The 27,534-nt window shown below is 35.2% G+C and overlaps 2 protein-coding genes across 8 annotated transcripts; one reads left to right on the top strand and one right to left on the bottom strand.

The window, feature by feature from the left end:
• The first annotated feature begins 429 nt into the window (after positions 1-429).
• Positions 430-23,734, top strand: LOC7457495 (uncharacterized). 4 transcript variants are annotated; one of them, XM_052449861.1, is made up of 23 exons: positions 430-610; positions 694-1,025; positions 1,139-1,242; positions 1,648-1,716; positions 1,924-1,984; positions 2,183-2,322; positions 2,450-2,639; positions 3,108-3,169; positions 3,506-3,594; positions 5,511-5,583; positions 5,705-5,764; positions 6,134-6,280; positions 6,387-6,425; positions 6,548-6,585; positions 7,097-7,183; positions 7,280-7,445; positions 8,269-8,346; positions 8,643-8,779; positions 9,138-9,214; positions 9,370-9,439; positions 9,625-9,690; positions 10,238-10,385; positions 23,723-23,734. In XM_052449861.1, the coding sequence occupies exons 1-22, from the start codon at positions 545-547 to the stop codon at positions 10,370-10,372; spliced, it is 2,286 nt and encodes a 761-aa protein (XP_052305821.1). In that variant the 5' UTR covers positions 430-544; the 3' UTR covers positions 10,373-10,385; positions 23,723-23,734. The 4 variants fall into 4 exon arrangements, with proteins under 4 accessions (XP_052305821.1, XP_024464671.2, XP_002313065.2 ...); XM_024608903.2 differs by lacking the exon at positions 23,723-23,734 and adding an exon at positions 11,938-12,249; XM_002313029.4 differs by lacking the exon at positions 23,723-23,734 and adding an exon at positions 10,664-10,925.
• Positions 13,261-17,253, bottom strand: LOC127903882 (receptor-like protein Cf-9). Of its 4 annotated transcripts, none has more exons than XM_052449859.1 (2): positions 13,928-17,253; positions 13,261-13,817 (listed from the first exon to the last, which is right to left on the bottom strand). In XM_052449859.1, exon 1 carries the CDS (start codon positions 17,166-17,168, stop codon positions 13,950-13,952), a length of 3,219 nt encoding a protein of 1,072 aa, XP_052305819.1. In that variant the 5' UTR covers positions 17,169-17,253; the 3' UTR covers positions 13,261-13,817; positions 13,928-13,949. The 4 variants fall into 4 exon arrangements, with proteins under 4 accessions (XP_052305819.1, XP_052305818.1, XP_052305820.1 ...); XM_052449858.1 differs by having other exon boundaries at positions 13,261-13,820; positions 13,938-17,253; XM_052449860.1 differs by having other exon boundaries at positions 13,938-17,253.
• Positions 23,735-27,534: the final 3,800 nt, after the last annotated feature.

The raw sequence follows: 27,534 nt of genomic DNA, 5'->3' as shown, positions 1-27,534 counted from the left end.
ATTCAAAAAACACTACACTACTCTTGATTTTTCGGGCATAGTAGTTGTGGCTAAATTTTAGGTTAGACAGCACCGAATGACATGTCATCTACCTTTTATATTTTTTTTAAAATAAAAGGTGGATGCCATGTCATTCACGCCTAATAGAAAGAAAAAAATGGCCTTGTCGTATAAACCGAGATTCTTTTCAAGCCCTAACACGTCAGGCAACCGAGGCTTGCGTGCATTAAAATTTCAGCCGAACTATCAGACGAACAGTATTAACCTAGTAACCCACGTTATAGAAATATTGATGGCTTCAAGCTGCATTAAAACTTGATTGGTGGTTTCCTTGCACTCGAAAGCAAAAAATAAACGAAGTTTAGTAACTAAAGCAAAAAGATATCAAAACCCCAAGGACTTTAAAAAATAATAAAAACAACACATTCCTAAACCAAAATTCACTTATGATCCCTTCATTGCCAAACACAGCAAATTGCTTCTACCTTTACTTGTAAACTAAAAACAATCACTCTCCCCTCTCACTCAAAGGTCTCTCAAAATCATGGACATGGAAATCGACTTCAAAAATTATCAACTAAGCCAAGAACTCCGCGGCCACGAAGACGACGTAACAACCTTTCTCTTTCCCTCTCAATTTTTTTTATCTTCAATTAAACCTAACCCGTTTAATTTAATTCACCAATTTCTCAGGTTCGCGGTATTTGTGTTTGCGGAAATGCGGGAATAGCGACGTCGTCGAGGGATAAAACGGTGAGGTATTGGGTACCAGACCCGACCGACAAACGCAAGTACGAATCATCGAAAATTCTGTTAGGGCATTCGAGTTTTGTGGGACCATTGGCATGGATTCCGCCGAACCAGGACTTTGTAGAAGGTGCGATTGTGTCTGGTGGAATGGACACGATGGTGCTTGTTTGGAATTTGAGTAACGGAGAGAAAGTTCAGAGCTTGAAAGGTCATCATTTGCAAGTCACCGGTGTTGTTTTGGATGGCGAAGATATTGTTTCTTGCTCCGTTGACTGGTAGGCTCATTATCTGCGGTGTTTTCACTGAGATGAATGTTCTTTGGATTTGTTTTCTTATATATATATATATATATATATATTGTGATTGTTATTGGACTTGTTTGTTGTAGTACCTTGAGGAGGTGGAGGAAGGGTCAACTTGTTGAGAATTGGGAGGCTCATAAGTCTGCAATTCAAGCAATTATTAAGCTGCCATCGGGCGAGCTTGTTACAGGTATATTTTTTGCTTAACTTTTGTCGAATCTTAGTTTCATTACCTGCCTGTTTATGATAATTTGTTGTTGGATTAGTCCTATGAATCTCCATTCTCATCAAGTAAAAAAATTGAGGCTCGCATTTGGAAAACTGAATGGAACTTTTAATTGTATGTTCCACTGAACTGCTGGTTTGAAGATGCATATACTCGGGTTCCCTCACTTATCCTTCCAGGAATAAAATTTTAGTTGTCTGATCTGTGCTAACCTGTATCTATGTACTGGAAGGTTTTTTTCTTAAACTTTACATAATCAATTGGAACGCTTCATTGTTGTCTTTTTCATGTTCAATTACATAGATTTAATAGTTATGTGTGCCAACCAACAAACCAACAGTTTTATCTTTGCTTTCCATCACAATGTAGGTTCAACTGACACAACTTTAAAACTTTGGAAAGGGAAGACGTGTTTACACACTTTTGCAGGGCATTCAGGTTGGTTACCCCCTTTTTTTTCTTGCCTACATGTCTTGTTGCTCATCTGATGTACATTTAAGTTTTCCTTTAAATAATTAAATGGTCTCAGAGAAATTTGCAGCTCTACTTTGTTTAATTCTGTTCCTACTACAAGAAATGGGATGGATTATTTGCTAATATTCTCATTTAGGATTAATCCTTTTCTTTTACTGGCAAACTTTGTAGATACGGTTCGAGGCTTAGCAGAGATGCATGGATTGGGAATTCTTTCTGCATCGCATGATGGGTGAGTTGTCCGTTTCATTTATTTTCTGGTTTATTATGTGGATGATTTTATTTTGTGTTTGCTTTAGTAGACGATGAATGGTGCCAAAGTTATTGCAGTTTATAAATATAATTCCCTTAACTTCATTTTTAAAGAAATACCCTTATTGTCTTGCATAAATGGGTATTAACTGTTGTTATCATTCTTTTGTGGTAACAGCTCCATCAGATTATGGGCTTTAACTGGCGAAGTATTAATGGAGATGGTTGGTCATGCTTCAATTGTCTATTCAGTTGATTCGCATGTATCTGGACTTATTGTTAGTGGTAGTGAAGATTGTTCAGCAAAGATTTGGAAAGGTGATTGCTTCTATTATTTGTCTGTCTTCTTAGATGTAACCTCAAGGGCTTGATATTTGGGCATTGCAACAGAATTGATCATGTCTTCGAAATTTTATTTTCTTGTGAAATCACTGTTGTGTTTCAGATGGAGCCTGTATTCAGAGTATAGAGCATCCTGGTTGTGTGTGGGATGTCAAATTCTTGGAAAATGGTGATATTGTGACAGCATGCTCAGATGGAGCAGTACGTATTTGGACTTCATATCAGGAGAGAATTGCAGAACCAGCAGACCTTGACTCTTATGTCTCCCAACTTTCTCAATACAAGATAAGCAGGTACAATCACGCATTACTTGCCAGCATATGATGCATACCTCTGCACCTTTTATTGTTAAAATGTTAAGAGAGCTTTCACCGTTTTCTGTATGATATGTTAGTTACTTGTGGGTAATTGTGAACTGTGAACTACAATAAAATATCTACTCACATATAGCCTTAGTTTGAATTTGTTAACTGTGAAGCTCCAAAAATATTAAGAAAAAAGGTATCCACTTATAGATGAATTTGAATTTGCTGATTGTGAAGTACCCAAACTGAGAAATGTATCCAATCCTAGCAAATCTCAGTTGATTTCGTGATTTATTGCAATTCCAAGTTCATTAATTCTTGAAGTATCTGTATTTCTAGACTTCTTTTCTGAGTTTTATGATGTGTGGAAGTTGATTCCCCTGCTGGATCATTATAATGTTGGTTTCTTTATAGTGCTTGTCAGTGCTGATGCTTGATGTGAATTATTTCTGTCAGGAAGAGGGTTGGGGGATTGAAATTGGAAGATTTACCAGGCCTTGAGGCTTTGCAGATTCCAGGTGTGGTTCCAGATATATCCTTAATTACCTTGGAAATCCTACTTTTAGATGAAGCTATTGCTAGTTGTCTTGAAAGTCAATTGTGAGAAGCAGACAATTCTGCCGTAAAGCTGTAGAGCAATGACCTTTACTAGTATAAAATAAATGCATAATTCAATAGCATCGCCTGGGTAATTGTATCAGTGAGGAGGAAACGAAATTCTTCTAGATGTTGACTGTGTTTTTACATAGGTGTATTATATTCAGTGTTTCTTGTGGAGGTGATGGTGGAAATGTTGCCTGATTTCTATTGTAGATTGCTAGCCAAGTAACGCATTATAATTATTTTATGATCAGGAACCACTGATGGCCAGACCAAAGTCATCAGAGAAGGGGACAATGGTGTAGCATATGCTTGGAATTTGAGAGAACAGAAGTGGGATAAAGTAACATTTAGTTTCATCTTAACCATATTTCTCAGCAATTTTCTTCATGTTCATTTTGTTCTTTAAGGCTTATTCTCGAGTCTATGCACGTAGTTCATTGCAATGCGTTCTTTTTTGCACAGAGAGCATTGTCCCTTTACATGCTACCCAAAGTAATCGCTAAATTGACTTGTGGCATAGTATTTGCTGCCTTTTCTCTGTCTGATAATTATCCATCATCCCTTTGGCTTGTAAAAGGTGAAAGATGGGTTTTCATTAGGGGTGTTCACGGTCCGGTTCGGTTCGGTTTTAACTTAAAAATTCAACTGAACCGGAAAATAGTATTCCTTATCAATATGACCCGGACCGAACTGAGAACCGGTTCAGACCGAACTAATTTTGTGCGGTTCGGGTCGGTTTTTTAGTATTAAAAACCGGAAACCAATTAAATAGGTTTTTTTTTACTGCTGTCGTTATACCAAAGCCCTGTAATTCCTTCATTTCACAATGAACCAAAGATCAAAGAGATGCTTAGATCTGCAAATGCATGTGGAGCCATTATAACCACCAAAAAAGGTGCAATCCCTGCTCTTCCAACACCAGATAAAGTCCACAAACACAAATTTCTTTTACTTTCCACTCAATAAAAAAGGACTCCATTCAGATGAAAAGATCTAGATCGAGCTTGAAAAACTGAAACCGGTTCTTGATGTGTGGGTTGTTGTCGGTGGTTGTTGATTGGAGTAAAGTGAAGGTTGTGGACGGCACTGCTATATGGAAGACGATCTAGATCGGGCCTGAAAAATTGAAACCGGTTCTTGATGTGTGGGTTGTTGTCTGTGGTTGATGATAGGAGTAAAGTGAAGGTTGTGGATGACGCTACCATATGGAAGACCAGAGAGTGATGGTAGGAGGAGGTGAGAAGCTCTGGTGTAAAAATTCAAAAAGAGGATTTAATGTTAGGTTAACAGGAGAGAAAATGAGAGAGAGGAGAAGAGAGGAGAGGGAGGCGGCTGGAAAGTGATGAAATGAATTAGGGTTAGGGATGTTTGCTTTTATACCTTGTTTTTTAAGTTTTTCAGATTCAATTGAACTGGTCCGGTTCAATCGGCTTAAGCTTTTTGAAACCGAAACCGAACCGGACCGAGTGGTTTTTTTATTTTTTAATCGGTTTGTTCGGTTTTTTCTATCGGTTTGGTATTTTCGGTTAATTTTTTCTCAGTTTTTTCGGTTTAATCGGTTGGTCGGTTTTTTTGAACACCCCTAGTTTTCAATAGTTTACTTGAACCTCGAAGGAAAAGAAAGTTTGAGTTGGTGCCATATATTCTTGATTTAAAAATGAATACATGCTTATTCATACTCTGATGAATATTCTTTTTTTGTTGTGTTTTCCTCCTACTATACAAGAAAAAAAATTATTTGAATCATAAATATCTTTTGTTTCATGTTATGTGCTCAACCCCTTTGCTTATCTCATTTGTTTTCACAAGATACATCCACGTATTCTTATTTTCAGGACATTGAGTTAGACGTGTGCAATTCATATGGTGGTCATTGACTGACAAATTGAACAATGCCTTTCATTATGTGATGAAGGGCTAAATGGCATTAGTGCTTCTAGGTGTTGTCATCTTCTGAAATGAAGTTTCTATATACAATTGAGTTGTTAAGTACTGTGGGTTTTAAGCAACCGCATATGATCATATTCATGTGTTATCTCCAAAGAGAATTAGAATTAATTGGTGGCTTTAGTTTCTCCAATTACATATGCTCACAAGTGAAGTTTGTGGATTTGATGTTATTGTGATGAAAAGGAAGTACAAATTAGGCGATGCCATGGTTGACAGATTGTGATTCTGTTCTCTTGTTACTTCTGGAAACTTATTTCTTTTTATTGTTTGATTGCTCTTGTTTTGTTATTTCTCTTCCATTTTCAGATTGGAGAAGTTGTTGATGGACCAGAAGATGGCATGAAGCGTCCCGTTCTTGATGGATTTGAATATGATTACGGTCAGTGTCTATATATTGGCTACTTTGAACCTCATTTGCCTTGGCTTTGTCGTGTTTTCTTATTCCTTGAACCTCATTCACCCTACAGTTTATATTGATGGTCTTCTAATCCTTTTATCAGTATTTGATGTTGATATTGGTGATGGTGAGCCGATTCGCAAGTTGCCATACAATCGATCAGGTGAATTTCTTCTCCTACCTTTTGAATGTTTATGATGGTGTTCATGGCCATGTGTTCTCTGAGAGTTTTTGTATTCCTTGCTCCTGGTTCTTGGAGGGAATAACTGGAAAAAAATGCTTAATTAAGGAAGTGACTCAAAATGCTCTCAACAGTTTTCTTCTTTTGTCCAACACCATATGGAGCTTGAGTTTCCCCTTTCCTTTTGCCTCAAAAATAATAATTCAACTGTTTGATTCAGTGGTTTTTGACTTCAAATTCGAAGTGTATTTCTGTCGCTTTTCAAAGAATAATGTAGAATGTGGACTTCATTAGTTTCTTACATAAAATGTGTTGGCATGCAAATATTTATAATGACTGGTATATTTCCAGATAATCCATATGACACTGCTGACAAGTGGCTTCTCAAGGAGAATCTTCCTCTTGCCTATCGTCAACAGATTGTAGAGTTTATACTCCAAAATTCTGGACAGGGGGGAGTTGCACTTGATTCATCATTCCGTGACCCGTTCACTGGCGGTAAGTATAATTTCATTTTGGTATGATACATGAAGCTATCTTTAACTGGTAAGATGTGTAGTCATTCCTGTTTTCTTGTGATGTAATTTTTTTTTCAATATATCAGCAAATGCTTATATACCCGGAGGATCTTCTAGCATGTCTGGTATGTATCCATTGACCAGAAAAAAGAACTTTATATTTATCTTAGCTTCTGCCTTGGGATTTAGCCAATTTCATAAATCATGGCATGAATCTAAGATGCTTGTCTTCTTTTTTATACAACAGTTGTTTCAGCAAAACCTACTTTCAAACATATTCCCAAGGTATGCTCTTAAAGCTCTTGTTTGAAAGGTTTATAATGCATCTAGAACTCCTTTTCAGCTATGCGAACTTTGGCACGATGCTAGACTTACATTTATCCTGATAGTAGTGTTTCTTGAATTACTCACCCAAATAGTTTGTAGCTCTGTATAGTTGGGTTAGAACTTAGGAAGCCTTTGGTAGTTTACTTCTTGATGATAAATGAGCTATATTTTATTTTCATAAGTTGAAAGTTATCATTTTGGGTCCTTTTAGAAATGAATAGGCAGAACTAGGCCAGCCAGATATGAACTTGACATGGTGCAAAATAGTTAAATTGATCTTCCTACTAAATATGATGATGCTATATTAAACTGTTTTTAGCACATTACTGTTCAACTCTCTTTTGATAAAATACTCTTTATATGTTTTTGTATTGATGATCTTGAGTTTTTTTTGATGCTAAGATTGATGAACTCAAATTCTCCTAGTGGTCTTTTTAATCTTTAATATCCTTTTCCATTTCATTTCCAGAAAGGAATGCTTGTTTTTGACGTGGCTCAGTTTGATGGGATCCTGAAAAAGATCACAGAGTTCCACAATTCTCTTTTATCTGATCCTGTAGGTTGTTTTACAATTATTAGTTTTCTGTTTCATCATTGTGGTTTTAAGTTTCTTATATTTATTTCTTGAATATATATTGTCAATTTTGCAAAGGTCAAAAAGGACCTGTCTTTGTCAGAGCTTGAGATATCAAGATTGGGTGCAGTTATTAAAATTTTAAAGGACACATCACATTACCATACAAGTAGATTTGCAGATGCTGACATTGCTTTGCTGCTGAAATTGCTAAAATCTTGGCCACTGGCAATGATATTTCCAGGTCAGTATTTTACAGTATACATGCCGTTGATTGTGAACCTCTCTGCATGTTCATCCTTAATATTTTGTGATTTTCTCTATATATAGCAACCGCTGCCATTTGGATAATGCTTTCGCAGAGCCATTGAGAACCTGCCCAAACACTTTTAACTTTGAGCACTATTTGAGATATTTATTTTATCAGCTTGAAGTTCAATAAAGAATGAACTAAGCTGATATCACTGAAGCTTTGGGTTTGTTCAAAGATTACCTAATTCAGTTCTATTTTTCTGGGTAACGGACTGCATTTCACTGGAAAGCCCAAAGCTAGCTTTGAGAAATATCAGCCTACAAGAAGTCCTAATTTTAATTACTATCAGAATTTTAATTGATGATCCCAAACTCATTGGTTTTTTCAGGGTTTTCAAATTGATGATATCAAACAGGTTGCTTTTTTGCCCACTGGACCTTTTCTTGAATCCCCTGATATTTCAGTGGCCAGGATTTCTCAGTGGATAGGAATAACCACATTGAAGTGAACTGGCCTTATTTTTAACTTGAATGCTTCCATTGCACATAGCTGATGCCTCTCTAGTCTCTACAATGTAGAGGGACCCTCTTCCATTTGATGAACCATGGACTACCAATTCAAATGACCTAAACTTAAAGATACTGTTACCTGTTTGAAAATTGTTCAAAACCTGCGGTAATACATGCATCCCACACGTGTAAAATGCTATGCATGACTCTGGTTCTCACTTCATGCAAATTCATCAGTGCAGTTTTCCCCCTTCATATACATGAGTACATAATCTTTGCTCACTTGGTGTACTGTTTTGTTTCAGTTATTGATATTCTGAGGATGCTTGTTCTACACCCAGATGGGGCGACTGTACTTCTCAAGCATGTTGAAGATGAAAATGGTACCTTGAGATGCAACTATGTTTTAGTTCTAGTTGAGAGACTTGATTGCAAAAAATATTATCTATTATCTCTGCATGTTCCTTTTCAAATTATCTCACTTTTTTTCACTAAACATAGAATGGAGTGGTTGATGAGACCAGATGACGAGGGATTCAGGTGTAGGGTGTCCGGTGTCCTGACCAGAAATTTCTCGGCTAACATGCTAGTTTTTTACTGCAGAACAAGTTTTAGTTATGATTATTATAGAATTTTATGTGTAAATTTGATGTTTAGTGTAGACCTTATTTGCTATCAGATATCCTGATGGAAATGATCAAGAGAGTTACAACAAATCCTCCACTTCCGCCAAACCTTTTAACGGGCATCCGTGCTGTGACTAATCTATTCAAGAATTTACCCTACCATACCTGGCTTCAAAAGCACCAGAGTGAGGTAACTTTCACTATGTTTTCTCAGATCAAAGTTGCATATGAATAACCAGTGACAAGTCACCCTCACTTTGTTATCCAGGGGATATAATCCTTGTCATTAAAGATGCTGAATTGTTATTTCTTAAGAGGTTCTTTGCCTGAATGTTTCATCTGGCATTATAGTGGTCTGCTGGGCTCATTAGGAGTTATAAACATATATGCTTTTGTGGTCTTTGTCCAAATCTGACTTTGATCATTGGCTGTATGGGTGTGAGTATGTTCATAACCCTGTCACAGCTTTGGCATACTTAGCAAACTCCGCACTCATGATTGTTTTTCAATCGCATGTATAGTGATAATGGCTTTTAACTGATATGCAGATTCTTGATGTTTTTTCAAGCTGTTATTCATCTCCCAATAAGAACTTGCAGTTGTCTTATGCTACCATGATACTCAAGTGAGCATTTTCTCATCTCAATACATTCTTACAATTTCCCCCCTCTTGCAGTTTTGTTAACTTACCACATCAGTGCTTGGATTTATGATATTTTCCTAGTATTGATGCACATATATTTTCCCTTCCTCCATCAATTCTATGATTTTTTTTCACAGTTACGCCGTGCTGTTGATTGAAAAGAAAGATCTTGAAGGCCAATCTCAAGTTCTTACAGCAGCTATTGCGGTACGCTTTATTCATTTACTTGCAACCTTTTGGAAATGGTCATGCTTTGCATGTTCTATCCTGATTTTATTCCAGACTGCAATACGATGAATGCCTATATAGTATTCCGCTGAGATTTCCAGAGAAGGGAATCATAAACATAGAGTTACCTATCTTGAAAATGCGCCTCTTTTTTTTCCCTACAGATTGCAGAAGGGGAAAATATTGAAGTTGATTCAAAATTCCGGGCTTTAGTTGCTGTTGGATCACTGGTATATCTTACTCTCTCTACATATACCCAGTGATTTTACTTTTCTAACTAGCAGTTTTGGTTTTCTTTTAGTGGGCATTTTCTCCCCTTCTCAAATATATAGGAAATTGATCGAGAAGGGATTTTTCAAATAAATCTTCCATTTTTTCTTGTATATCACGATGGAATACAATTTTACTTGTATACCATGGTAACGTTTTGATCTCAATATGTACTAAATGAATTTCATAGTGCTTAGGGTCTTCTAGTGTTAATGTTTATTGCTTGTCTGCTACATTTTACCTTACGCATCCCAGGAGGGAATTAATATGAATCACAACTTTTGAATTTCGAGTAAAAGAACATATTAAGAGAAGTGACTGAAATCTATAAAGATTTTAAAGAACACAGTTAGTCAAGACAAGTTGTTAATGGAATTTTAAGAGGGAGAGCTGTACACTTGGATTGTTTCTTGTGGGATGCCTATTGTTTTATACATCAGACTATCAGAGTAGTTGCGTCCTACCAATTGTTTTATTCAGGAACATCTTGATGTCTTCCTTGCACAGATGCTTGATGGTCTGGTGAAAAGAATTGCATTGGACTTTGATGTTGAGAATGTTGCGAAAACAGCCAAAGCTTCTAAAGAAACGAAGATTGCTGAAGTTGGAGCTGACATTGAACTGCTAACAAAACAGAAGTGAATGTTGGTCTGTGGTAAGTGCTTTTTTTTAAAACCTGTATTAAAATAGACGTTTTATTCAGACGATGGAGCAAGCTTGTGTGCCTTTAAAATGCATGCACAAACCTATAACCCAGTTTTACTTTCTGCATAGCATAACTAGCACAGACGGATTAGTTGTCATGCGTAAGATAAACTACAACAGAGGGTACTTAACTAGCGTAGCAGAATAGTTGCATGGCAGGGCACATATCTGATAGAAATCTCAATAATGAATATTCACCCAGGACTCGCGTCTTTTTCCTGTTTGCAGTACTGTTGGGAAAACCAAAAGCTACAAGCTCATAAAAGGGATCAACAGTTAGGAAACTGTTTTGACCTCTAGTTGGATGACGCCCGGGTCATGCGATGAGAAGATCGACTCAGCGACTGGATCTCCATTGTTTGAAGAATATGCTGTCCTCATGCATGCAACGAGGTCTTGGGGGATTTTATGCAAAATTTAATTTGGCTACACACACACCCCCATCCCTTCTTATAAATAAAAAGGCCTCAAAAAATTTAATTTTGGTGAATGCTCAGTACAGAGATGGTTATTTATTTGGATATAACTTGATTTAGAAGATGAAACCAAGAAAATCCAGGAATTTAAATAAAAAAAAATCAAGAAAAAGGGAGTAGTTGTCTGCACCCGCGTTATATATATATAAAACAAATAATAACTAAGATGGCTATTTTTTTTCTATTCAAAGGGGTAATTATTTTTTTGATATTTTTGGATTTTTTGATGTATTTATGTAAAAAATAAATTTTAAAAAATAAAAAAATATTTTTTAACGTATTTACAAGAAAAAATTATTTTGAAAAATAAATATGATTACAATATTAATCAATTCCTGAATAACATCCGAGCATTACCTGAAGAACATCTGTAAAAGAACAGAACTAATTCTTCAAGTTTGTCCAATATGTTTTGTCAGGGGACTTTAGGCCATGTATCCAGCTACTAATAACGATTATTATAAAGAAGAAGCAAGAGTTTTATGCAGATATCCTGTACGGGCAATGCAGGCAACTTGACACAAAGTGCATATATTTATCCTGGAGTGCATATATTTATCGTAATACTTTAAAATTAAAATATCATACAATTATATTCTTCTTTCATATCGTAAATGTTCATAATCATGTCCATATTCGCAATAAAAAATAAATGCAAGTTTGGCCAAATATAAATTATAATATTTGGATAGAAAGTTGAGAATGTGAATCGGTAATGCTTGAAATTTCGAAGTAGATAACAAGGTAAATATGCATAATCGACAATCTTTTAACTAAAATAAAATAAAATTGAGGCTCCTTCTCCAGGAAAGCAATGTTCCACAAGGCCTTTAAAGCTTCCTGGAGGGAAAGAGCAATGCTATAAGATAATACAATCAGGGAGCCTTCACGTTTCAGTAATTAATTATCAAAGTACATGCATGGAATGAGAATTGAAGGATGCATGAAGAATGAAAGACCCAGAAAACAAGCCATTCATCTGTTACTTAAAATGGCTTGTACTGATTCTATTTTTGTCACTTGCAGAACGTCAATCGAACCATCAGAAGAAGGGGTACCTGGCGCACATGAACTGAACTATCAGAGGCAACATCTTCAAGGCTAAGAGAAAACAGAATTGGCAAGCACAGCAAGTCACTAGATTGAAAGAAATGCCGAGGAGGAGTAAAAAAATGGAGCTTCGTATTTTTAAAAATTCTCATTTGACATTACGTTGTAACATAAACGAGGACGCAGGACGATGTTAACAGATACGTTCGCCGCAGTAACAAGTAATCTTCATGCTATAAAGAATCCGGGAACATGAAAATATAAGCCAAACCTTGATTGTCTTTTAATTTTTACTTTTCACGAGAGGTGTGATCCTAACGAGTCATGATGTTCAGACAAGAAACGACCACTACCATCCAGCATTGTTGTGATAATATCCTGGATGGCAGTAGTAGTTTCTTGTTTGAACATCATGGAACAACAGTATCTTGATTGAGAGATTAGCCAGGAAAAATTGCTGGAAGTACCATTCCTACACTACAACAAAGACTGCTGAAAATCTAAGAGAACTGTTATGAACAGAACAAATTCTCAATAATAATTTCATCAAATAACGAATAATATAATTTATACACCTGCAGACAAAAGGTGCGTAAGTTTTGAACTGCAAACTGATATCATGAATGAAGACTGAGAGATGCTAATGGGATGAGGTTTCTCCTAAATGCTCATGAAGAACTTGTTGATCGGAGTAGGAAGTTTAATCATGAAATCTACATATTCATGACCCAGACCATTGAATCTGCTAAATAAGCCGAATATAAATAATGATGGCGAGAGGCCGAACGAATGTCAAATTATATGGATCATAGCGTACAATTCAGTGTCCAGTTAGGCGACTAGGAGCAGATTATTAATTGCACTCTTCACCATGATCTCTGGATTAAGCCTTTCTTTTGGCCTTGAATATTTGAGCAGTCCAGTACAAGGCCGGTAGATCAAGATGCATAAAAAATTGCTTCAAGATCATTTCTCAGCATTGGAGAGGCTATATGTAACTTGCCCCATGCATCCATATTAATTTATTTATTTACTGTCATTTAATCCCACTATAAACAGGTGCGTGGAACAATCACTGAGTTGTTCACTCTATTACATGAAAAATTAGTTGCTCTTAACACTTCGTATGCTTCAATTGAGCACTGGTAAAAGAAGGATTTCTACGCGTGTATATATTCTGTACAGAATATCCAGTTTATAACGTTATTTTGTAAAGAAAATTGTATTCTTAAAACTTCATTCTATCGAAAGCTACAAACTTTATTAGCCAATATTGAATAGAATGAATCATTTTTCAGCTGTCGAACATCGGATGTTTTGTCAATAATATAAATCTCGCACCATGCCAAATTCAGGCTGCTTGAAATTAACTATATATTACAGAACGGTTTTAAGCATACATTGACTCTTTTTTCACATTATCAACACTCATCATTGCAGGAAAACCATTGAAAAAGGAGGGAAAGAAAGAAAAAACCTAACACCAGAAGAGTAAAACAGATGTAGAGTGGAAGATGGGTCCAACACTTTGAATCTTCCATTCTAATGTTATTCGCATGGTAGAAAATCACAGCTATAATTATTGGCGATGCATCACATAAGGTAGAATTTTGCGTTGGGTAGTCAGTCTTCAACTTGCCAAGTGATTGTATAAACTGATGATGAGAAACAAGTGCTCCACGCTATCAATTTGTGACAGTAGCTCGGGTGGGTAGAAGTGCAAATGTTGCCGCAGAGTGGAAAGCCAGAGCGACTATATGTTTCAAATGTCTACTTGACTGGGTTTACAACCACCCAGATGAACTTCGTTGTATTCTTGTAAAAGATTTCCCTAGTGGTTGAATGAATAGCCTGTTCTGCTGTTAAAAAAAAAAGTTCAATGCAAGAGAAAAAAAACATTATAGAAACTTCACTATATATATATATCTGACATCTTGAAAATACATCAGACGCTTGAATAAATTACCTGAAAATACCTGCTTCAACGGTTAGTTTCTTCTTGCACCGTTTCTGTGAGCTTTCTTCTTTCTTCCTTTTGTTTTCAGATTCCATTGAACTTCGACCATCCTCACAAACCATGCCGGTTTTCTTGTTCTAAACACTATGTATCCCACTGTAGCTCCAAGCACAAATCCACATCCATACCCCATCACAACTGCTTTCCATCCAAATCCATCTCCAAACAGTGATGAATCATCTCCTTCTTCGGAGTTTGATGGTGGTGGTTGTTGTGTCTCACCACTATTGCATTCCTTTGAGATTTGAAATCCACACAAGCCCGAGTTTCCTTCGAATGAGCCCTTATTGAACGTGTTGAACTGCTTTCCTTTAGGTATGGGTCCCTCTAGCTGGTTATGTGAAAGGTTTAGGACACTAAGAAATGTAAGATCTGCCAACTGCATCGGAATCCTTCCCGTAAGCAAATTTGAAGAGAGATCTAACGATTCCAGATTGGCCAAATTCCCCAATGAAGGTTGAATATATCCTGTAAGGGAGTTGTGAGAGAAGTTTAGCTGTTGAAGTGCATTAAGCTTTCCAATCGACTCTGGTATCTCTCCAATAAAACTGTTGTGCGACAAATCAATGAATGCGAGGGTACTTCTAATTTTCACAAACTCAATTTCCAGCCCTTTCCACGTCAGTTTTACAGAATAATCATAACTGATGTTTCTAACCTTCATGTAAATCATATCTTGATCCAAGGTCTTCATTGCTTCCAGACCATTGAAATACCCAGTTGGCAATGGTCCACTAAAATTATTGCTGGAGATGTCAAAAATCCTTAGTTTTGAAAAGGCGTAGTTGGTCGTCGGACCTTTCACAAACCCATGGAGTTCGTTGGATTTTAGAACAAGAACCTGTAGCTCTTGAAGCGTATCCAGAAAGTAGGGGAACTTGCCTTTTATCTTATTGAAGCCAAGATCAAGAACCTCCAATTGTGTACAGTTGATCATAGATGGTGGTATTTCCCCTTCCAATTCGTTGCCATTGAGATTGAGATATCTCAAGTTATTCCCCACCAAAAACCTTGAAAGGATTGTGCCTTGGAGATCATTCATGCCAAGATGCAACACTGAGAGACTGTCGCTAAAGTTCCCCAGACATTGTGGTATAAAACCACTCAAGCTGTTGTTGGACAAGTCAAGGACTTGTAGGGCTGTCAGCTTACAAGCAGAAGAAGAAATCTCTCCTGTGAACTTGTTGTTGGATGCAAGTTTAAGGACCATCAAGTTCTCTTGATTGAAAACTGAACTTGGAATTGGGCCATGCAAGTGGTTATTGCTCAAATCAAGCAATATTAATGAATTGTACTGGAATTCACTTAAATTCCCAGTGAATAAGTTACTACGGAGGTCCAAATACTGCAGAGAGGGACGAGAAAACAAAAAGGACGGTATTGTGCCTGTGAACAAGTTATCAGATAACATGAGAGCTATTAGATTTGAAAGGCTACTTATTTGAGGAGAGATAGGGCCTAGCAATTGATTATCTGATAAAAATAAACGTTGAAGTTGTGTCAGGCTACCCAAAAAATCTGGAATCTGACCCTTGAAATTATTGGAACTAAGATCCAACAAATTGAGATTCACAAGGTTTGCAAGAGATGACGGGATGCGGCCACTCAAATTATTAAATGAGAGATCTAATGCAGTAAGCTGTGTGAGGTTACCAAGTAGGGCTAGATTTGATCTTTTGCTAATGTTACAGTTACTGAGATACAGATTTTTCAACGACTTTAGATTATTGATAAAGTCATTGTCGATAGAAATTGAGATTTTCGTATCAAAAAGAGCCAAGTCCTCGAGGGAACTGCTCACATTGGAGGAAGGAAAAGAACCTGTGAGGCCTACGTTACCCCCCAAATTGAGAAATTCAAGGTTAGGTAGGAGAAAGATGTTAGCTGGGAATTCCCCTCGCAGCCCACAATTCCCGAAAGAAAGAATTGACAAAGAAGACGACAAATTCTTCAAGGAATTGGGTACAACCAAAGACATATTTACCCACCGCAAAAGGAGTTTTCTTAACTTGGTTCGGTTTTGAACAAGCTTGTTAAGAGAAGATGAATCTAGTGTCAGGTAAGAGTTCCCAGAGAGATCAAGTGAATCCAACTCAGTGAGCTGCTCAAAATCAGATGGAACCGGACCTGTAAAATTGTTGAATCCGAGATTCAAGGTCTGGAGGTGCTTAAGTTTTCCTATAGAGAAAGGGATGTGACCACTCAAGTTGTTATATGAAATGTCCAACACAGTGAGTTGTGTGAGGTTGCCAAGCCGTGGTAGATTTGAGCCAGTAAAATTGCATTGTCTAAGATACAATTGCTTCACCGACTTCAAATTATTAACTGGATCATGTTCTAGATGGATTGAAATCCCCGTCATTGATAGATCCAAGTATGAAAGAGCATTACTCACATTGAATGGTGGAAAAGAGCCAGTAAGGTCTATGTTCTCCGATAAATCAAGCAGCTGCAAGTTTGATAGCCCATGAGCGTTACTTGGTAATTTCCCTTGCAATCCACATCTAACGAGTTGGAGTGATGACAAAGGAGAAGAAAGGTTCATCAAGAAACTGGGTACAACCATTGACATGTCTACCTCGCTCAAATGAAGTTCTCTTAGCTTGGTTAGGTTTTGAACAAGCTTGTTAAAAGGAATTGGTTCTAGTGCCAGTTTGTTATTATAAGAGAGATCAAGTGAAACCAGTTTGGACAGATGAGAGATTTGTGATGGAACTAGGCCAGTAAAACCCGAGTAGTTTAGGTTAAGATGTGTCAAATTGGAAAAGTGGCCAAACTGAGATGAAATATGAGAGAGATTGAAATCATTGTAAGAGAGGTCGAGCTTTTGAAGATGATGAAGGGAGAAGAGAGTGCTATTGGAATGGAGAGCGCCATAAAGCATGCTGCAGGCAAGGTCAAGCCCAATGACTTGCCCACTCTTGATGTCGCAAGTCACCCCATCCCACAAGCAGCAATCTGTGCCCTCTATCCATGACTCTGTCTTGGGATTTTCACAATCCTCAAAAGAAGCAGAAGGATCAATGAAAAAAGATTCTTTGAATTGGAGCAGATGAATACTTTGGTCACGGGCACACAATTGAGTTGAAGAGGAGAAGTTTGAAGACAAGGATGACGAAACTGTTGGATTAAAATGCAAGAGAAACAAAATTAAAGACACAGACTGAGTGAACCGTAGTAAACATCCCATTTTCTCTTTCGGGATTCAAAACAGTGGACGCTGAATGAAATTAAGGTGCTATAGCACTCGGGTGAGACGGAAATCAAAATTGTGATTAGTACTATTTATAGACAGCTTGATTGTGCGACTCAAATTTTCACAGTAATTATAAAATCACTAATTGCAAACAGTAAGATTCCTGTCAGCTTTCCTTTTTTGGCCCATTATTCTGCAAGACGACAGTGTTCTTGCAACTTGCTCGGTTCTTGCAACTTGCTCGGTTCTTGAAAAAAAGCAAGAGTGTCAAATTAGCTCCTGGCGGGCAGATTACTAGGGCTGCGCTGCTAAATGTTTTACTGAAATTTATAAAAACATCTAGAGGAAGACAAAATTGTGGTCACAGTTTAGAAATGATCAGAGGGGTTTTCCTGAAGTATAATTCACCAATGGAATTTCTTAAAAGCTTCCTTTGCCAACCGAGATTTTTTTCACATAAATTAGGTTTTCTTTATTTTTTTTATTTTTTTGAAAATAAAAGATGCATTTCTCCTCAAAACAAATTATTAAAAGAAATCAAGAATAGGAAATAAAACATGTTTTTTCTGTAAATAAAAAAGGGAATTTTCTTGGTGAAAATCATTATAAAACTACTAAACTTCCGATAAAAAAAAAGTCGTATTTAAACTAGTAAGCCCAAGTAACTAAAAAGAAAACAAGTTAATTAATAGTTTATAAAACCAATGGGCCTTAGTGGTAATAAGTTCCTTGCACCTGCAAAACGGGTTCAAATCCTCCTAGAAGTATTTGAGCTAATAAAATAAATAAATAAATAGATAAAAAAAGCCTCCTTACGAAAGAGGAGCCAGTGTAGCCCCTCATCCTTGACTTGAAAACCGGGGCGCCTCCAGCCGACAGCCAACAATACAATTCTGTCTTGTATTTAAAGTCTTGGCATTGCTCTTCCGGACCATTTTTGACTTGAAACAGGACAACTTGGTCTAAAATGGTTTATTTTAAGACATTTTTTCTTCGGACACTCGTTGGCTCCTTCCTGGCTGCGTTGGCTCCAAGTCAATTCCTTATTAAAGAAGGGGAAGGATCCATCGAACATTGAACCTTTGTTAAGCCAGAAGTAGAAGGTGTGGACCTTACCATATGTTATCACATATTGCAAAGCAAATTCGACTCTTAAAACCCATTACAAGACGAGATTATGAATTGATCACCGTGTCCACTCCTTTGTATCAATGAACTAGTTACATAACCCGCGCGATACTATGAGTTATTTTTTTTTTTACATAAAAAATATAAAAAAAACTAAAATTTAAAAGTCTTGGGTTTTTCTACAAAACTATACCCAAGAGTCTTGAGTTTGACTGCAACGCCTGATCTAAGAGTAATATTTATAATATTAATAATAATATTAAACTTGCATGACCCAAGTTTAAGTGAGCCTGGCTGCAACACCGGACTCAAGAATATTGGATGTGGGTCTGGCTATAAGGTCGTGTCATAAAAGTATGATAATTAAATAGATTAATTAAAAAGAAAAAAACAAATAAAAAAACCAACATGAAGGAAAAAACTAATGAAGAAAAAGAAAAAAAAATCTGAATTAATTGGGTTAACCCTTCAAAACAGGTTAACCCATAAAACCTGGGATTCGCGTCATGAAAGTTTGATAACTAAATAGAAAAAAAATTGACGAGTTTACCCAAATTTAATTGGGTTAACCCATCAAACCAAGTTAACCTGTCAAGCTCAGGATACGTGTCATGAAAGTCTGATAATTAAATAGAAAGAAATTTAACATCAACAAACTAAACTAAACGAAAAAAATTAATTAAAAAGAAAAAAAATCCGGGTTAACTCGTCAAATCAGGTTAACCCATCAAACCCAGGATCCGTATCATGAAAATCTGATAATTAAATAAAAAAAATTTAACATTAACAAATTAAATAAAACAAAAATATTCATTAAAAAAACAAAAAAATTAAAAACAAAAAAAAATAAAGACAGTTCTATAATATAATATAATAATATAATATATTAATAAGTGAAAGGATAGTAATAATAATAATAATAATAATAATAATAATAATATAATAATTATAATAATATAATATATTAATAAGTGAAAGGCGTGGGGAAGCTATAGTGCTTTCCCCACGCCTTTTAGAGTATTACTAGTTACATGACCCGCGCGATGCCGCGGGTCATTTTTTTTGCATAAAAAATATATAAAAAAACTAAGATTTAAAAGTTTTGGGTTTTTCTGCAAAGCTATACCCAAGAGTCTTGAGTTTGGTTGCAACGCCTGACCTAAGAGTAATATTTATAATTATATTAATAATAACATTAAACTTGCATGACCCAAGTTTAAGTGAGCCTGGCTGCAACACCGAACCCAAGAATATTAGATGTGGGTCTGGCTATAAGGTCGTGTCATAAAAATATAATAATTAAATAGATTAATTAAAAAGAAAAAAACAAAGAAAAAAAACCAACAGGAAGAAAAAAACTAATGAAGAAAAAGAAAAAAAAATCTGAATTAATTGGGTTAACCCTTCAAACCAGGTTAACCCGTCAAGCCCAGGATACATGTCATGATAGTCTGATAATTAAAAAAAAAAAATTTAACATCAACAAACTAAACTAAACGAAAAAAATTAATTAAAAAGAAAAAAAAATCCGGGTTAACTCGTCAAATCAGGTTAACCCATCAAACCCGGGATCCGTATCATGAAAATCTGATAACTAAATAAAAAAATTTAACATTAACAAATTAAATCAAACAAAAAATTCAATAAAAAAACAAAAAAAAAAATAAGACAGTTCTATAATATAATATAATAATTATAATAATATAATATTTTAATAAGTGAAAGGATAGTAATAACAATAATATAATATAATATAATAATTATAATAATATAATATATTAATAAGTGTAAGGTGTGGGGAAGCTACAGTGCTTCCCCATGCCTTTTAGAGTATTACTAGTTACATGACCCGCGCGATATCGCAGGTCATTTTTTTGCATAAAAAATATTAAAAAAAAAAGATTTAAAAGTTTTGGGTTTTTCTGAAAAACTATACCCAAGAGTCTTGGGTTTGGCTGCAACGCATGACCTAAGAGTAATATTTATAATATTAATAATAACATTAAACTTGCATGACCCAAGTTTAAGTGAGCCTAGCTGCAACACCGGACCCAAGAATATTGGATGTGGGTCTGGCTATAAGGTCGTGTCATAAAAGTATGATAATTAAATAGATTAATTAAAAAGAAAAAAACAAAGAAAAAAACCAACAAGAAGAAAAAAAACTAATGAAAAAAAAAATTGAATTAATTGGGTTAACCCTTTAAACAAGGTTATCCCGTAAAACCTGGGATTCACGTCATGAAAGTTTGATAACTAAATAGAAAAAAAATTTGACGGGTTTAACCAGAATTAACTGGGTTAACTCATCAAACCAAGTTAACCCGTCAAGCCTAAGATACGTGTCATGAAAGTCTGATAATTAAATAGAAAGAAATTTAACATTAACAAACTAAACTAAATTAAAAAAATTAATTAAAAAAAATCCGGGTTAACTTGTCAAATCAGGTTAACCCATCAAACCCGAGATCCATATCATGAAAATTTGATAACTATATAAAAAAATTTAACATTAACAAACTAAATCTAACAAAAAAATCCATTAAAAAAAAAGACAGTTCTATAATATAATATAATTATAATTATAATTATAATATAATAATTATAATAATATAATATATTAATAAGTGAAATGCGTGGGGAAGCTACAATGCTTTCCCACTCTAAAGCCTTTTAGAATATTACTTAATTAATAAGACAACTTTGAAAAGTATAAGTGCATTTATAATAGCAACAAGTTGTTATATATATATATATTCAGCGAAGAACGGAGCCCACGACTAGCTGTTCGACTTTGCATGTGGACGACGACTCCATTTTTCATCAAGAAGGTAATTTCTAAGCAAAACATATATAGCACGTGTGTTGTTTTTTCTTAATTTTTTTTTTGCTGTGATAATCGAAGAAGTGTATGATTGCAAAATGTTAGGCATAAAGTGAATGGCTAATAAAGATTAGGGTACGTAGTTTGAAATCTTAATTCTTGAAAATAGGGTTGTTTTATGCTTAATTCTTGAAATAGGGTTGTTTTTGCCAAAAAAACAAAACACCAGTTTTGCCACATAAACAGCTTTGAGGTCGCATGAACAAGAAAGCTTTTCCATTTACATGTTCAAACTGATTCAATTAACAATAGAACTTAAAGGTTCATATTCATAAGAAATGATAAGAATGATTGACAGACCCTTATCAAAACAACATGTTTTATCCTATATAGAAAATCTCATCGTTGTATTGTACAGAAGAGGTTAGGGATTAGAAAAGAATAGCATGAAATTCTCATTGTTGTGTTGGAGATCCTCTGTTTTGACTGCAGCTGATTAATGTAAAAGTTATGGTTCTTTAATTTGAAGATGATACGCCGGCTTCAGATTCTTTTCTATGTTCCTGTGGTGGTGTGTTCTTGTTAAGGATATACCATGTACTGATGGCCACTGTACTGTACGTCAAGTCCCTTTTGCCTTCGCAGTTGCAGATCGCTGTGGTAGAAAGGGGGCTCGAGTCGTTTTTACCTGGAGACAGATTAGGGGTTTTACCATCATCTTGTTAGTACGTAAACCTAAAACTTTGATTCACTATTATTAACAAAAATTGTGATCCAGTTCACCGGAAAAAAGCAATGATGTGAAATTTTAGATTGTTAGGCAATGCTTATATCTTTTTATTACGTCATGTAAGCTAATTGACGAGGAAGAAAGTATGCACCGCGCGCTGCAAATTAAAGAACATGGATGCCAAATTGATGTGAAGGTTTTCCCCAATATTTTCCGGCTTTATCTACCTAGATAGAATAGACATGGAGTATTTATGAAGTTTGGATGCAAAAAATTGATTTGGGGCCAACGACACGGGGAGGGAGAAGAGGAAATTAATACACTCCCAAATCTATCTTTGATTTCCTCGTTAAATTTAAATTAGAATTTTTTTATAAAAAGACCTCTTTATTATTAACAGAAACTAATTGAGGTTCCCCTCCTCAAAGAGCACTGTTCAATAGTGCTTTATTTATTTATGTATTTTGCTTTTTGCTTTTCTAAGGTTTAGTTTTTTTTATTTAATTTTATCTTTTAATGAGTTTTTTTTTATCTCGGTTTTATAGCTTAATTATGTTGCGAATTTAATGAGTTAACTCAGGTTTTTTTTTAATTTCATCATTTAATATTTTGTTGATTTGGAATTAAGTTTCGTGATTTTTTTTGTTTGCTTTCTATAAGGTTATCGTGGTCTTATTACCCAAGTCACGAGTTTGATGGGTTCACTAGAGTCATTTTTTGTGTCTTTTATTTAGCTATTTTTTTTAATTTTATCCTTCATTAATGGATTGATTAAGAATTGAACTTTATAATTTATTTTGATTTGATTTCTGTAGAGTTATCTTAGTCATGTAAATTGAATTGCGAGTTTGGTAGGTAAATTCAAGTTGACTCAAGTCGTTTTTTTTAATCTTTTTTGATCAATTTCTTTTTCAATTTTATTATTTAGTATTGGGTTGATTGAGATTTGAATTTTATAATTTATTTTGATTTGATTTCTATGTAGTTATCTTGACCTCATTATCCGGGTCGTGAATTCAACAGTTTACTCCTAGTTGATATATGTAAAACCCCAACAAATTATAATTAGAATTTAAAATGACTAAGTGGGAATTCTATCGAGTCAAATATAATCACAAGACGTAGAAATAAATATATGGATGATAATTGGGCAAATAATTCTACAAGATAAGATTTTAGTAGAAAATTGTTGAAATATATTAATAGTTTAGTAATGATACAATACATAAAAAAACCAGAAAATGTATTAAAGGGCAACCAAACAAGATCTAAACATTCTAATGGGAGTATAAGTACAAGTGAGACAAAAACATTATTCTTCCTTCCTCATTAATGTCGCCAGCCAGAACAAGAATTATTGGTAATAAAGAAAATAAACTATGAACAAAAATCATCAATGATGAAGGAATTAAATTATGATCAGGTGTCCTGCATCTATATCCTTTTTAAATATACATAATAGTGAAAGTTTGTTTACTTTTTGGATTATATGTATAAATGTTGCCAAAAAAGGAAACATCTAATGAAACAGGTGAGAAATAAAAACACACTTGATTAACTATTCCGGTTAGAAATAGTTAATGATATCAATGGATTCCATTGATATCGACATTTTCTGGATTTGATTAGTCGGTCCCGAGTACGGGAGGCTAATGATGTTAATAGGGTTTACTAACATCGACATGATCACCCCGAGGAATGGGGGGATATTGAACTTGATTAACTATTTCAGGTTAAGAGTAGTTAATGATATCGATGGGCTACATCGATATCGGCATTTCCTTAAAACTTGATTAGCTATTCCTGGTATAAAGGCTAATGATGTCAAGGATCCTTGACATCAGCATTTCTGAGGATATTTCAAAGTACTGTTGGGACTCGATCGACTATTAAGAACGGAAGGATAGAAGATAGACAAGGAAGAAGATAAACACTGTAATATCTATCTGGTCCTTTCTCTCCGTCGCTGGAAACACTTCATGCCACCACAACACAGCCGCTATCCACCGCGACAATAGCGCCACCGCCAGGTAATTCTCTCCCCGTCATCTCTGTTTCTAGGTTTTCTTCTTGCATGCAGATCGTGCACTGTGCACGTTCTGCAAGCAAGAAAATAATTACCTGGTTAACAGTAACCAGCCCGGGCTGGATCATCAACTCAGTCCACGCCACTGGGCCAAGTCCAACCCAATATAAGATAGTTGGTATTTTATTTGGGGTCGGTCCCAGCCCAATTTTATTCCGGGTCCGGCCTAGTAAAAGAAAAAAAATCAAAAAGTATTTTTTGAAAATTTGTGTTTTTCTATCCACTTTGCTTAATATTGGTTTGTATTTTTATACCGTAAAAATACAAATCTGGTATTAAAATACCCGGTTTTCGTCAAAACATAAAAAAAACATGTCTTTGTTTTCATGCATACGGCCAACTCTTTAAAAAGCAAAAAAATCATATTGTATTTTCAAACAACAAAGAAAACTTCAAAAAAGTATATATATGTTTTAGCATGCATCTGGGCTTTAATAATCAGTTTATTAAAGTCACGAGAACTAAGTCAATATTTCAAAAAACACAAAAAAAAAAAAAATTTTGTTTTCTTTTAATATTCGGGATTAAGAATTTATACGTAAAACATACTCCCGATATTAAAAAGGTAGTTTTTTTATTTGACATTAGCATAGTTAGGTTTTACCCTATAAGATAAGAACCTTCTTACTGAGGAGGGCTTTTTTTGAACCATAGACGGACCAACAATTAAAAAACATGACAAGACCTTAGATTTTTATCAGACAATAAAACAATGCAACTTACCTTAGGTAGGACGTATTTGGGGTGATAATACCTTCTCTTTACTCAATCAGTCTCCGTACCTGATCTCTAAGACCAGTTAGGGTTCCTAGTGACCAGAATACTAGGTGGCGACTCCCATTCCATTTTTTCCACTGATAAAAGACAAGAATTCCTTGTCTTCCTATATTTGCCAAGATAGACACTCCACACCTGATGATGAGGTAGGTGGGCGATCGCCGTGACGCCGCACACGTGCGACAAGCATTACAATCCCAAGGTTTTTGGGAAGAAAAAGATTGCTTGACTATTCGGTGAATGATAGTTAATGATGCCAATGAATTGGTATCGGCACTTGCTTGGAGAAATTGTCCTTCTGTATTAATACATGATATTGGCTGGAAATTAAGAGCGGAATGGAAAATGTTAGTGAATTCATGATAAAGAAATCCTAAAAGGATCAAGTGGGGAATTGTAAAATAAATTTGAATGTATGTTAATCTTGAATAAATTACTTAACTACCAATGTTAATATTGTTTTTCATGATATTTATTATCCAATGTTATACTTGTTTCAGGTCTGTCACACTCACAACAAGAGTGATTTTTAAATCTTTCTATCCTTTTGTTATGTCGTTTTAAGTGAATGTTTATGTATTTTGTATGTTAACAAATTGTCATCACTTGATTTGTAATAATATCATTTAAATTGAATATATGAACTTAAACTATACTTTTATGTATTTATATTTTACACGTATATTTTTTTACTTATTTAGTGCCATCTAACATTTCATTTCTATTATATTAATGCTTGATAAATTGTAGTTGCATTGATGTGGGTTGTTGGAATTGAGGCCCATAATGATTGGGTCTTGATTGAATAATGGTTAATAAAAGTGTAACAGGTTGTTTTTCAATAACTTAGAACTTCTTGAAATAAGACATACTTTGCCAAAATTTTAGTAAAATTTTCAGTGGAATTTTGCAAAAAAAAATTACCGTGTTTTTTCTATATCATAATTGCTGTGTTGTCCTGTTAATTGGGATGTTCCGATTAAATAATAATAATAATAGTAGTAGTAGTAGAAAGAGAGAAGAGAAAATAATGAATTGATTGAATAAAATAATAAATAAATAAAAAACACCAAGGCTGCATATTAATTACCAGTGGCAAGTCGTCTCTCTTTTTTTCTTGTACGCTTGTAAGCCAGTGGGAGGGGATCCAGAAAATGTCTATCCAGCTTCTCGGTTATTGCCAATTTGCCTTAAAGATTTTCATTTTTTCAAATTGAACTTCCAAACAAGATGTAAATTGATTAAAACTGGAATTTCTTAATTAAAAGCTTCCTTTTGCCAACTGAGATTTTTTTCATATAAATTCAAGTAACCATTAAAAGCAAAGGCCCCCGCGTCTAGCTTGTCCAACCCTTTCCGACTTTCCTTTTTTTTTTTTAGGTTTTCTTTATTTTTTTATTTTTTTGAAAATATAAGATGAATTTCTCCTCAAAACAAATTATTATAAAAGAACTCAAGAATAGGAAATAAAACATGCTTTTTTCTGTAAGTAAAAAAGGGAATTTTCTTGGTGAAAATCATTATAAAACTACTAAACTTCCGATAAAAAAACTAGTAAGCCTAAGTAACTAAAAAGAAAACAAGTTAATCAATAGTTTATAAAACCAATGGGCCTTTGGTTCAGTGGTAATAAGTTCCTTGCACCTGCAAAACGGGATCAACTCCCCCAAGAAGTATTTGAGCTTAAAAAATAAATAAATATATAGATAAAAAAAGCCTCCTTACTTGACTTGAAAATCGGGGCTCCTCCGGCCGACAGGCAACGATACAATTCTATCTTGCATTAAAGTCTTTGGCATTGCTCTTCTGGACCCTTTTTGACTTGAAACAGGACAACTTGGTCTCAAATGGTTTATTTTAAAACATTCTTTCTTTGGACACTCGCTGGATCCTTCCTGGCTGCGTTGGCTCCATGTCAAGTCTTTGTTAAAGAAGGGGAAGGGTCCGTCGAACATTGAACCTTTGTTAAGCCAGAAGTAGAAGGTGTGGACCTTACCATATATTATCACATATTGCAAAGCAAATTCGGCTCTTAAAACCCATCGCTGGTGTGATGCCACACCGCAAGTGATAAGGTCGGGTGTATTTTTCCCTTTTTTTTTTTTTTATTAACATCTCATGAATGCTAGAATTGCACAGACAGAATATTCACCTAAGTATGTTATAATATTGATCGTTAACATAAATCTTCCTTGTCACAACCTTCTCTTTGCTTTTTTTAGTTTTTAATTTAATTTGTAGTTATTGGGCCCACAGTTTTGAAACCCGGACCGGCCCGGCGGGCCGACCCGGGCCTGGGACCGGTCCGAGTATAAGTAAAAACCTGCCTGGTAGTTGACCCGAAAAAACCCGGTCAACCCGGGTAAACCCGGCTGAGACCCGGTCTCTCTCTTTTTTTTTTTTTTTATACAGACACATTAAACTACATCATTTTAAACGATGAAGACGAATAAATGCCTCCTAGCCGGGGGGGCTCTGTCATTAGTCGGAAAAATGGATCTCAAGGAGAGAAGCAAGATGCCTTTCTTTGATCCACCTTCACGGACAGGAAAGAGAACGAAAAGAGATGCGCTAAGGTCATGTGATTGAGGCTCACAGTTGATAGATATGGCTGAGGCTGAGCTGCCGCTAATCTTAATCAAAACCAATGTTGGGGATGAGATTCTTAGTTGAAAGCAAAGTTGTTGATGCTTGGGGATGAACTCATGCTATTATTGGCGTGATTGAAGCTCACGGTTGATAGAGGCTGCTTGCTGTTGAAGAAGGAAACTGTTCACGTTTGAGATCACAATGGCTGAGCTGGTATGTGACCAAG

The sequence above is a fragment of the Populus trichocarpa genome, unplaced genomic scaffold, assembly GCF_000002775.5.
Source record: "Populus trichocarpa isolate Nisqually-1 unplaced genomic scaffold, P.trichocarpa_v4.1 scaffold_502, whole genome shotgun sequence".
NCBI lineage: Eukaryota > Viridiplantae > Streptophyta > Magnoliopsida > Malpighiales > Salicaceae > Populus > Populus trichocarpa.
Note: the sequence above shows the minus strand (reverse complement) of the source record. Positions and strands in the feature narration are given on the sequence as shown.

What these genes read in the sequence shown, in the direction of transcription:
- LOC7457495 (XM_052449861.1), top strand. Translation starts at nt 545, where the DNA reads ATGGACATGGAAATCGACTTCAAAAATTATCAACTAAGCCAAGAACTC. An exon ending in CTTTCAAACATATTCCCAAG is followed by an intron (nt 6,586 to 7,096) that starts GTATGCTCTTAA and finishes TTTCATTTCCAG; the next exon opens with AAAGGAATGCTTGTTTTTGA. An exon ending in TTCTTACAGCAGCTATTGCG is followed by an intron (nt 9,440 to 9,624) that starts GTACGCTTTATT and finishes TTTTCCCTACAG; the next exon opens with ATTGCAGAAGGGGAAAATAT.
- LOC127903882 (XM_052449859.1), bottom strand. Translation starts at nt 17,168, where the DNA reads ATGGGATGTTTACTACGGTTCACTCAGTCTGTGTCTTTAATTTTGTTT.